This window comes from Phyllobates terribilis, unplaced genomic scaffold, assembly GCF_046119375.1.
Source record: "Phyllobates terribilis strain yellow unplaced genomic scaffold, ASM4611937v1 Scaffold_1__5_contigs__length_1240528914, whole genome shotgun sequence".
Classification (NCBI taxonomy): domain Eukaryota; kingdom Metazoa; phylum Chordata; class Amphibia; order Anura; family Dendrobatidae; genus Phyllobates; species Phyllobates terribilis.
Genome location: NW_027362761.1, coordinates 814,001,180 through 814,013,583, shown reverse-complemented (window position 1 = coordinate 814,013,583; position 12,404 = coordinate 814,001,180). Strand labels below are relative to the sequence as shown.

General features: G+C 39.8%; 1 protein-coding gene across 1 annotated transcript in view; it reads right to left on the bottom strand.

The window, feature by feature from the left end:
- Positions 1-12,404, bottom strand: part of SDAD1 (SDA1 domain containing 1) — a 78,480-nt gene that overhangs the window by 12,036 nt on the left and 54,040 nt on the right. Inside the window, exon 19 of the mRNA XM_073637319.1 lies at positions 9,925-10,115. Coding sequence (XP_073493420.1) covers positions 9,925-10,115 — 191 coding nt within the window. The remainder of the gene's footprint in view (positions 1-9,924; positions 10,116-12,404) is intronic.

The following is a 12,404-nucleotide window of genomic DNA, read 5'->3' as shown; positions in this document are numbered from 1 at the left end:
AGTTAAATTTAATAGCAAGATAATAAAATTCCATCTTTAAAAAAGGGAGCCACTAGTTTTGGCTCCTTGAAATTGTTGACAGTGCAAGGCAAATAAGGGGTTAAGCAGGGTAGGGTCTGGAGTGAGTTCTGGGCAGGAAGCCCAGGACATCACTCATTAAGAGACCACCCACAAGGGACTTGTGATACCAAAGTGAGGAGGATTAAAGCTTACTTTTCGCAGTCATGCAAGTAGCAAAATCCTTAATCTAGGTGTGATTAACTTGCTTTCATGGTGATATTTGATGTAAAAGTTGATCAGCATTCATTACACATGCCTATGAATACTGTTTTGAACAGAATAATCATTAAATACGGTTTTCTCAACTTTTATTTTGCAAGCCGCTGTACTAACATAACTAAGATATGCCGTGTACTGTGTAAAAATGGGGTCTCTTCCTTCCTTGTCACTCTTCTAGCCATTTCCCCACATCACTTTATACAGTAGCATGGGCGTCCTGCACTAGTCATCACAAAACAGCTCTCCACTTTAGTGTACTGCTGACAATTGCCTCTCCCCATACAGCCTTCATGATAATGGAAGCAGCATAGTCCATTCCAACAGTAATTCATGGTCTAAAGGCATCATCAGCCATGTATGCTCTGGCTTCTAAAGACCTTCGCTCCCGCACATGGTGATGAAACTGTCCCCAATCAAAGGGTCCACTGCCTGACCAGCTTGGTTAGGCTGCAATATCCACTCACATCCTATTAGAATCATTTTTATTAAGGGGTTTTTAACATTCTGGGGTGAGGAGAGAGCCATCCAAATCCTCAAATAAACAATATATGGAATTTACATATATAGTAAGGTTACAAATAACGAGGCTTATTATTTAAAACAAAAGCATCATAATAACTTACTTCAAAGTTATATGAAAGAGAAAAAAGTTAGATAATATTAGGATGAGGATAATAAAGGACACCGAGAAGATAGGAAGGATATTGGAAGGGAGAAAAAACTTGGGAGTAAAGGGAGGGGGGGGGGGGGATATAGGGAAGGGTAAATAGGAGAGGGAAGATAGAGGTAAGAAGGGCAAGGGAAACTAAAAGGGGGAAAAAGAAGTTAGTCTTCTGAGATAATATTTCACACACAGAATCATAGTATAAAACTTACTATTGATAACAATAGAAAATCAGATTATGTAATCATTTGATCATACTAGAAGAATTTTAGTGTAACATTTGAAAAGCTAATCCCACATGGGAACAAAAGTGAGAATTCCATAGTGACCATTTAGACGGATATATTAACAGAGTTGTTTTTGAGGGCAAAAGCAAGTTCAAAAGGTATTATGATGAGTGACCTTTTCCAAAATATCGTTTACGGTAGGTATGTCAACAGCTTTCCATTTAGCAGCGATAAGAAGCTTAACTACTAGTGTTGAGCGAGTATGTTCTGTTAACCCTTTCGGCGAGTATGCTCGGGCCGAGCTCCGAGTATTTATAGCTGCTTGGTGATGAGGTTGAATCGCTCCCATGTGAATGATTTGAGACTGTTTGACAGCTTTATTACATGTGAGGAATGTCTATTTCTTACACATTCTTCACATGTAATAAAGCTGTCAAACAGTTGCAAATCATGCACACGGGAGCGATTCAACCTCATCACCAAGCAGCTATAAATACTCGGAGCTCGGCCCGAGCATACTCGGACAGAACATACTCGCTCTATACTATTAACTACTGAAAAAATATGTATAGAGCGTCTCTAAAGATGAAAGAAATAATTGTGGAGTCATATGTAGTTTTTCCTTCCCCAAGATGTAGAGAAAGTCATAAATCTTTTTTCCATAATATTTTTATTTTTGGACAGGTCCAAAAAATATGCATTATGTTGCATTTGTTCCAGCATTTTCTCCAAATAGGTCAGAATAGTCTGGGTAGGCTTCTTTGAGTCTGACAGGAGTCAAATGCCATCGGGAAATTATTTTGAAAATTTATTCTTGACTATTTGCCTTAATAAAAAAATGTATGCATGTGTGTATTTTAGTGTATATTGCCAGTCACTTTTGGAAAAATTGTTCTGACAGTCAGCTTCCCATTCTAAGATTTGTTTAGATTTGGAGAATTCAAGGTCCGAGTTGAATAGGGAATATATATTTTTCGTATTCCATATTTTATCTGAAGAAGGTTGGTCTAATATCGTAATGATGGTCCATGGTAAGGCCAAAGGTAGTGATATTTATTTTCTTACAAGTTTCCTTAGTTCTAACAAGTTGAAAATTTCCTCTTCTGTTAAACCGTAAACAGTTTTTAAAAAGTCTAAAAGTTAAGTATTCTGTCTTTATTTAGGCCTGTAAAATATGAGAATAGTCTTTAATTCCTAATTTACTCCATTTCCCAGTTGGAAATTTTGGAATAATTAGACAAAGTATTTAAAGGAACTTTTTCAGGGGGATAGGGACAAATTTTGTCTAGAGATAGTTTGTAAAGTCTTTTCCATTGTTTAATGGTGGATTTTAAGAGGACGAGATGGTAATGATAGATTTGGGATTAATAAATCAATTAGGATTAAGGAAGATAAAGGGATATTTCTGTTTCAATATTCTTCTAAAGAGACCCAATTTTGTATGTTATTTTTTAATAGCCATTTCTTGCTTTGTAATACGACATTAGCCTTGTAATACGTGCAAATATTGGGTACCACTATACCTTCGTTGGCCTTACTTTTGAAGAGAAACCTCTTGGAGGTTTTTTCTGCCAAATATAATCTGATAATTGCTTGTGTAATTTTTTAATCCTGGGGGGGGGTAGGGGGGCGAGTGGTATATGAAGAGGAATGGATATAAACATATATAGAAGTCTAGGAAGAATCGTCATTTTGTATGTTGTTATGCTTCCTAGCCAAGATGTGTCAGTTTTAGCAAAATTTCTTAGCGTGTTCTGAATTTCTTTAAATATTTCCGAAAGGTGTGTCTCAACTAGATCACTCAAAGATTTTGTTATCCCAAGAAAAAGGAAACTCACCCTTAATGATGTTTTTTTTAAATTCGAATCCAAGTAAAAACTGAGGATTTTTGATTTCCTTTCATTTACTTTATAATAAGAAACAAATGAGAACTTTTCAGTTATTTTGGTTATTTCACGAAGAGAATTTAAAGGATCCGTAATGGTTATGAGGATGTCAGCAAAAATGCCTATTTTGTGCTGCCTCAATCCCGAGGGAATTCCCTTGATGCTTTTATTACGTCTGATTACTTCTGCAAGGGGTTCTATTGATCGGGTAAATAGTAGCGGTGAAAGAGGGCAACCCTGACGAGTACCATTTGTTAAAGGAAAGAAGTTAAAAGTAGTGATTATTAACTATAGTTTTGGCAGAAGGATTTGAGTAGAGCGCTACGATAGAGTTTAATATATTGCCTTCAAAGCCAAATTTTTGAAGTGTTAAAAACATGTAGTTAGAATTTATGCGATCAAACGCTTTTTCGGCATCTACTGATAATAAAATCGATGGGATTTTTTTCTTTTCGATCATAGATAGTAGATTTATCACTCTTCTGGTGCTATCTGGGGCTTGTCTGTTTTTAAAAAAAAGACTACTTGGTCAGAATGAATTAACTCTGGAATAATGTCTTTCATTCTATCTGCTATAATTTTTGCATATAATTTAACATCTACCTTAAGTAGGGAAATGGGATGGTAGTATTGTGTTAATTCTAAGTTGCTATTTGGTTTGGGGATAACGAATATTTGCGAGTAAGGATTCCCTCAGAAAAGAACCAAAAGCAGAAGGGCAATTAAAATTAAAGAAGAAAAGTAAAGGTTTTGTTAAATATTTTTGTCATATTTTATAGTATTCATTGGAGTATCTGTCTGGGCCTGGGGATTTATTGTCTTTGATTTTAGTAATAGAGATTATCTCTATAGTGAAGGGCTCATTTAAAGAATTAAAAAGCTGTTCTTGATTTAGTTTAGGTAGAGAGACCTCTTCTAGGAATTTGTTAATATCTTCTGTATTCGGTTGTAAATTGTTGGGGTCGTCCTTTAGATTATGGAATAAAATTTCCCAAACTGATCTACAATCATTTGGGGGGGGGGGGGGGGGTGAAGAGTAACTGTTTGGGTTTCCCATTTTTAAGGATTTTATTCTTGATTTGAAACGTTGATTTTTCACTCTGTTTGTGGTAAGTTTGGACATTTTATTATAAGAGAAATAAAAATTTTGCTGAGAAAATGTAATCATTTTATTGTAATCTTTTAAAAGTAGGGCTTTAAATTCTGACCTGAGTTTTAATAGATCAGTGTGTGTTTGGGTTGATGGGTTTTTTTGTTGATTTTTTTTCTTCTGTTGATTTTTTGAGTAATTCCTTTATTTGTTCTTTAGTCTTTGTTTTGTGAATGGAGTTTATTTTTATCAAAATTACGCAAATGACAGCCTTGTGGGCATTCCATAAACAGGAGATATTTCGGGGGAATTCTGTTCTTTAAAATAATTTTCCAGAGCAATTTCTATTTTCTTTTTATATAAAGGATAATTAAAGAAAAATTAGTTATCTTTCCATTCTTGGGAGGGGGGGGGTTAATGATGACATCCCTAATTTGCATGTTATTGGGGCATGATCTGACTATGTAATATGACCGATGGAGGCTTCTACAAATTTTTGAATAGATGATATGTTAGCGAGTATTAAATCAATCCGTGAATAAGATTTATGTAAATTGGAAAAAAAGGAGACTTCTCTTGAGGAGTTCAAACAATGAAATACATCATACAATTATTCTTTTATTAACCAATTATTTAAGGAATGCCTACTACACCTAGTAGAAGCTGTAGAGTCAAGTTGCTTGTTTGGGATGATATTAAAGTCACCTAAAATGAGGAGGATACCTTTGTAAATTTTATTTACCTTCTTTATCAATTTATTGAGGAATGTAATTTGTCCTAGGTTAGGAGCATAAATGTTGACAATCGTATGTGTTACAAATTCCAGTTCACATAAAATATGGAATCATCCATATGGATCTACTATTTCATCAATAAATTGGAAGATAATGGTATTCCTCATTGCGGTATGAACTCCAGCCTTTTTAACTGAAGATGAAGATCTAAAGGAATAAGGAAAAGATCTATGGCTAAATTTAGGAGGGTTTTTTTTCTTTAAATTTAGTTTCTTGGAAAGAAACTATGTCCGCCTTTGATTGTACAGCCTCCTTCCAAGTGGAATATCGCTTCAAGGGACTGTTCAAGCTTTAAATGTTTCTCAGAAAACAGAGGTGGGAGTGGAAGAAAAAAGATAAAATATCTCACTCCTTGACCTAACTGGAAGGAAAAAGAAAAAAAGTTCAGCAAGGCTCTGCACAGAAGACCTGGAATTTTGCAGATGTAAAAGGGATGTGTTCTTCAAGATAAAAAATAACTATTAGATATAAATGTGAGAAGTCATGGACAAATTCGGGCTTTCCGAAGAAACGAAAGAAGAATCCTCAGTGAATATCTGGATAAAGTCAAGTGAAGTCCTCTTCCTCTCCCAGGAGATAATTGTTCTTTAAAAAGAGACGACCTTCCTCCTGGTTTGTGACGATATGTGTTTTCCCGCCAAGTAAGATCAGTAATTTCAGAGGGAAGCCCCATTAATATGGGATGTTATTTTGTCTTAGTGTTAAAGTTCTCTCTCCCAGGGATTTTCTGAAGCCCAAAGTTTCTCTAGAGAAATCTGGGAAAACCCTGATTGTGTCATATGGTGGCGGAAAGGATTTGTGGTCTCAAATGTTTGAGGAGCATTTCTTTGGTCTCAAAGAAGTGAAATTTCGTAATGGTATCTCTAGGTAAATCTTTGGGGATAGATTTTGGTTTTTGAAGTCTGTGTGTCCTGTCCAGAACCAATTCAAGTTTTGAGATAGCTGGGAAGATTTTTTTTTTTAGGATGTTTTTTTTATGTAGGAGGATAGTTCTGTCAGAGGGACTTTTTCTAGCATCACTCTAAATTTAAGATTGCATCTCCTATTTCTATCCTCTTGTTCAATGATTTTGGTTTTAAGCATTTTAATTTCAGATCTCAGGGCCGAATTTGAATCTAATATGTCTTGTCTAGATGAGATATTATCAACTCTTTTCTGTATTTTCGTCTTTGTTTTATTTCTGTTATTGAATTTTGAAGTGTATCAAATATTTTAAGATTTTCATCCATCAAAGATATTGTAGTTTTAAAATAATTGCATATGTAAAATTTCAGATGGGGACAGGTTAATGTGGGAGTCCTCTGGATGTGAGGATTGAGCCTCCATAAAACTGATCTACACGGTCAATGGATAAAGAACCCGGTGGTGTATGAAAGTCTATTTTTGATTTTTGTTTGAACGGCGTTGGGTTTGGGGAAGAGTTGACAGACTCCTCATCGTAATCAGAAATGGACAGGGAAGACTATTCATTATTTTTATTGCTATCTGTCCAATCTTTTCTTTTGTATCCAGAACTTTTATCTTCAATAAAGAAGGACTTATTCAGGTCTTTAGCAATAGATTTGTCCCCCGAGATATCTTTGATAATATCCTCATTTAAGAGACCTTTATCGATTGTCGACCCTTTTTGGGTTTGTTGTCTTAAAGTAGGAAGGGTATCTTTTGCGATTGCAGGGTTTCCTTGTGAACTAATGGAGTCTTTCCCTGTTTTGTTTCCCCTTTTGTGGAATGACCATTTGTTTGGGGGATATAAACTCCTTACAGTGTGCATTACTAATGTTCACTGTGGGTATATGAGATTGCGGCTGGTCGGCAGTAGGCTTAGCAGAGGCAGAAGAGATCTGGGTTTGTAATACTCCCCTTTGCTTTATACCAGAGTTTAGTGCGGGTAATAGGGGTGTCTTATATCCCTTGGGGATTTTCCCCTTAAAGTTTAGGCACATTCTGAGATTTGGGGGTGGCACACATTGGTTGAAGTCGGCGGGAGTGAAGGATCGCGCGCTGTGGCTGAGGTAACCTACTCACCGCCCGAGCCGCGGTCTCAGTAAATAAAGCCCCGGCTCTGGTCTTCTGGCGCTTAACCCTCTTCTTGATAAACTGCATCGGTCCACCAGGAGGAAGAGGGGTCTTCTTCCTGAGGTCCTGGGTGGAAGAGGAAGACAGCGCAGTGTCTGGATGCAACAGGAGGCTTGTGCTGAGGAGCATGGACGCGGTATTTGAAGTCTCAGCTCCGGTTTCCAGCTGCAGGTCTGTCTTTCCGATAAGATGTCCCAGTCCATTTGAGAGGAGTCTTTTCTTTATGGTCCGGGAAGTTTGAGGATAACTTCGCTGGATCCATGGAAGATGAGTGGCTTGCACTCGAGTCTTGGCACAGCGGCGGATGTATTAGTTGCTGGTATTCTTTCATCTTTTTGACAGCTGAAGAGGAGTTGCTTGAAAGTGCGAAAAGGTCACCCTCCAGGTCCCAGGGGTCAGTTGTTGATGAAGAGGTTTTCACTGGAGCTTGATTGGCTTTCCCGGTTGTCATGGCGCTGTAGGTCTCCACAGGCTGTGACAGTTTAGGTCGCAACCGTCAGCGGTTTCTTTTTTCCTTCCAGGTTCAGGCATTTTAAGCCAAGAATCCTCCAAAATGTCCGCAAAAGAGTCCCGAGTATATCAGAAAATTCTCCAAATGCTTTTTAAGCGTTGACAATCCGTTGAGTAGGCATAAATGAGGATACCAGGTCTCTGGTATGCAGAGCTAAGAGAAGCACGTCTTACTCAGTGCTCATCTCATCCAGTCCCCAAAATCCACCCACATCCTGATACCACAGTGTTACACCTCTCCCCATACAAATGTGCTCTTGTACTGAAGTGTTCCTCACTTTTATGGTGTCATCCCAGACACCTGCTCATCACGGAACTGATCCGAATTCTCTCAGTCGCTTGGACAATGGAAAAGCAGCTGTCTGTGGCACAGGAATAACAAAAATGATGATTCTCAGCATTGTGCTAGAGGAAGGCCACCATCTTCCTCACATGTCAAAGCCCAAAGCCATAACTACTGACAGCAAATGGCCCTATTGAGCAGAATTTTTGAATGCATCTCACTGTGCATCCTCGCCCTTTACAGTGAAACAGCTACACCACGCTACTGTTATGAAGGGAGGGGGAGCACTGAGGAGCAGCTCCAGCGCCACATTGAATTGCAGGTTCTGTGAGGGCTACAAATAGCACTATTCATATTTTTGCTAACTTTATACTTTATGAAGGCATAGCCATTAGAATATATTTTTTTTTTTTTATCTCCCCGGAGTACCCCTTTAACTTTCATTTAATAAGACAGCAGTTTTCAGGGGTTGAAACTGCAGTAATACCCTGTAACCAACACAAAAAAACTACCTCCACCTTTACATGAATGATTTAACTGTTATCTAGTGGAAATATTAATTTTTACATACACCTTATATTTACCTTTAAAAGGTGGTCATGTGGGACTTTTTTTTGTCATTTCTTATACTATGGGCCTAAGAATTAACAGGCAGGTAGCTGCTAACCGCCTGCCTGTTTTCCCGCTGCCGATCTGGCTCACAACAGTCACAGAGTGCTCCAGAAGGCGATTCAGCGCCTTCCGCTGATGTCACGTCAACATAGCAGCTGCTTCTCTTCTGCTCTGCTTTGTCGAAGGGGCATGACTGCTGATGTCAAGTCCACTGCGGGAAGCTGGCTGTCTGTAAGCATGACACCAGAAGTTACACCCTGTCGACAGAGTAACCCGAAAAAGGAAGAGCTGCTCTGTTGATGTGAAGCAGTAGAATCACCAGCAGGAGAGGTCTATGACCTGCCTGAGCCGGCTCCAGGTAGGTACCACCTGGCTGTTAGTTCTGAGGCCTGCACATCTGCCTCCTATTCAAAATCAATAGGAGGCAGATGTGTAGTACCCAGTCGTGGGCACTATCAGAAGACAGAGCATCTGTCAGAGTAGTTGCGGCCAGCGGATAGGTCATCAATGATAAAGTAATGGACAACCTCTTTAAGCTTAAGGCTATGTGCCCACGTAGCAGATTTGATGCAGAGCGTTTTTGCCTTTCTCTGGCAGAAAAAACTCATCCAGATTTACATGCGTTTTTTCTGCCAGAGAGAAGCGTTTTTACATGCGTTTTTTCAAGCACTTTTCCAAGCGATTTTGAGCATCACTTGGAAAAGTGCTTGACAAGTTGATCACACAATATAAATCCATGCAACCGGCATGGATTTATAATGTGGGAACTTAGATGCTTTAAATGCAGCATCTAAAATAAAAAAAAAAAAAAAAAATGAAAACGTTAAAAATAAAAAAAAACCCTGCATATTCACCTCTTCGGCGGCCCCCGGTCTGCTCTCCTGTCTGCTCCCGGCCGCGTCTTCTCTCTTAAGCGTCCCGCAGTGTACTGTCAGGACCTGCGGTGACGTTAGTCAGCTGATGGTCACGCGACCATCACCTGACCGCCGACGTCAGCGGTCGCGTGACCATCAGGTGACTAAATGACGTCACCGCAGGTCCTGACAGTAACACTGCAGGACGCTGAAGAGAGAAGACGCGGCCAGGAGCAGACAGGAGAGCAGACCGGGGGCAGCCGGAGAGGTGAATATACAGGTTTTGTTTATTTTTAACTTTTTTTATTTCTTTTTTTCACCGCGTGGTAGCCGGGATGAAGAGGAGTTGTAGTCTCCTCTTCATCCCAGGTACCACACGCACCGCGATTATGCTGCAGCGTAAATCGCGGTAGAAATGGTCATGCTGCGTTTTGCAAACCAATGCGAATTCGGCGCGCAAATTAGCGCATCATGTGCACAGCACATCCAAATTCACATTGCTTTGCATGACAGACTGTTTTACAAGCGTTTTCGCGGCCGTAAATACGCCGCAAAAACGCTACGTGGGCACATGGCCTAATACTAGAATAGACATGTACAAAACCCAAAAATTATTCTTTTACAAAATAGGACAAAAAGCAACACAAACCCGTCTTCCTCATCACTGTCTATTTCAATATTCTTCCTCTTATCTGATTTCCCAGGTGCAGATGATACTTCTTTTGCCAACTGTGCAACACGGATTTTCTTGAATTCTTCCTGGGTAAGAAGTCTGCTGGCACTGACAGCAGCAGCTTTAGCCTTTCGCTCATCTTCTGGCATTGCTTGTAGCTTTTCTGCCTACAAAAGCCCAAGACACATAGTTTAGCACTTCAGTTGTGTGACGCAATCACCTTGAATAAAGAGGTACCACTGTTATCTTTGCGTACTACTAATTTTGCAGAGCCATCGCTGTTGTCAGCCTTTTAGCTTGTCAGTTCGGGGGAGAGGGGTGGGGGGACTTTTTGGGAACAAAAAATGTGAAAAACAGAAGCAGTGGGTCAACACTGATTATTATTATGGGGTCCATCTGGATTAAATGGAAAGAAAAAAAAAAAGCTCTGCATGAGGCACTTTTATTTATTTATTTTTTTTTTAAAGGTCGGACTGCTGGTACCCGCACTGATTGGCAGAATGGGGAATTTTTTACCAGTTATAAAATAGAACGGCAGGTGTGATGCTGGACCACCACTCCATTCCTTCATTCATTCTCTACAGAACTGCCGCTTCATTCGGCATGACTGACAGCGTGCATGCTGTGTGACTTCAGGTAAAGGAGCAGTCAGTCAAACAGGAGGAGGCGGTGCTGGGCGGGGAGTAGAGCTGCAGTGACAGAGGTTTCAGATCTTCAATTTGAGACTCACTTTCCACCAATAGTGGCATAAACGCAACTATAGATATTAAGCAATAGGTATACTACATTATTTGACAACTTGTGAAGCCTCAGCTGTTTTGAAACTACAACTCTCACTATACTTACCCAACCTATAGTTGTGCAAGCATGCGGGTAGTTGTACAAAAGGTGAAAAGCAGCATGTTGGAGTATAATGATGTACATACTCCGTTCTTGCATAAGTGTACAGTAAAAATATGCCCAAAAAAATATGTATATTCAATAGGAATTGTATACACCATCACACATAATACACCAATTTACTACCACAGTATCAAACATACAATATCCAACAGCTCTGAAGCATTGTATCACACATGAAAGGATTAGATACAGTGTCTCTGTAGCACAATGTCACAAAGCAGACACCATCATACATTAAAGGCTAGGCTACATCAGCTTAGCAGACAGTAACACACAATAAGTATATCTAACCTATTACTTAAAGGTGTCGTCCAGAGTCCAATTAAATTTCATTCTAGATCCCCATCTATTTGATGCCATAATCTAAAACTATTTTCTAATATACTTGTATTAAAAATTCTCTAACTACACTAACAGCTATTTTATTTTTTTCCTATTTCCTGTGTGATGACGCTTCATTTGAGAATCCCAGTGCATGCTGGGATACTCAAAAGAACCATCATCAGAGCAGGGGGCACACTGCGGTCACTGCCACAGCCCTTGCCCCCCCTGCCTGAAACGAAGCGGCAGTGACGCTAGTTTCGGGGCTGTCCTTGTCCCTAATGTATCCCTCCTGGCGATCTGCACAGTGACAGCGTCCGCTCTGTTGTCGGCTCAGATCAGTAATAATCAGCTGACGACAGATGTGTTAGAATAGCCGGCATGCAGGAGACTTGCGCCGCCTCCCCAATGACGTCACTGGTCTCCTGCATGCTAGGTAATCTAACATCTCTGTTGCTGGCTGATTATTACTGATCTGAGCGGACGCTGTCACTGTGCAGATCGCCGGGAGGGACACAGCAGGGACGAGTACAGCCCCTGAAACGAGCGTCACTGATAACGCTTTGTTTCAGGGAGGGGGCAGGAGAAGTGGCAGTGACCGCAGTGTGCCCCCTGCTCTGATGACACTTCGTTTGAGTATCACAGCATGCACTGGGAATCTCAAACGAAGCATCATCACACAGGAAATAGGGAAAAATAATAGAACAGCAGTTTGATAGAGTACCGTAGTTAGGGAATTTTTAATACAAGTATATTAGAAAATAGATTAGATTATGGCACTAAATAGATAGGAATTTAAAATAAAATTTAGTTTGACTTCGGACCACCTCTTTAAGCATAATTTCAAAAAATTACATGGTTAAAAAGATACACCTGATCAGTACCACACAATATCCTTGTATACAACTGCCAAGCAGCAGTGTCACACAGCTCAGTATACAGTATAACAAATGAAAGGCTTAGGCCTAGTTCACATTCATTCTATACAATGAGCACCATGTCTGTGGTACCAAACAAATTCTCAAAAAACGAGATACAGATGGAACCCCGGACAGCAGTCTCTAATGAGGCAGAAGAAGGCACTTTGTACTCCGCCTGGCCTCCGATCCAGCTGTGTCCAACTTATTAGGTGTGGTAGATCACACCTGTGTCCATCTGAAAAGACATTTAAAATGACCTGAGGAGTAGTGATGAGCGAGTATGTTCTGTTAACCCTTTCGCCGAGTATGCTC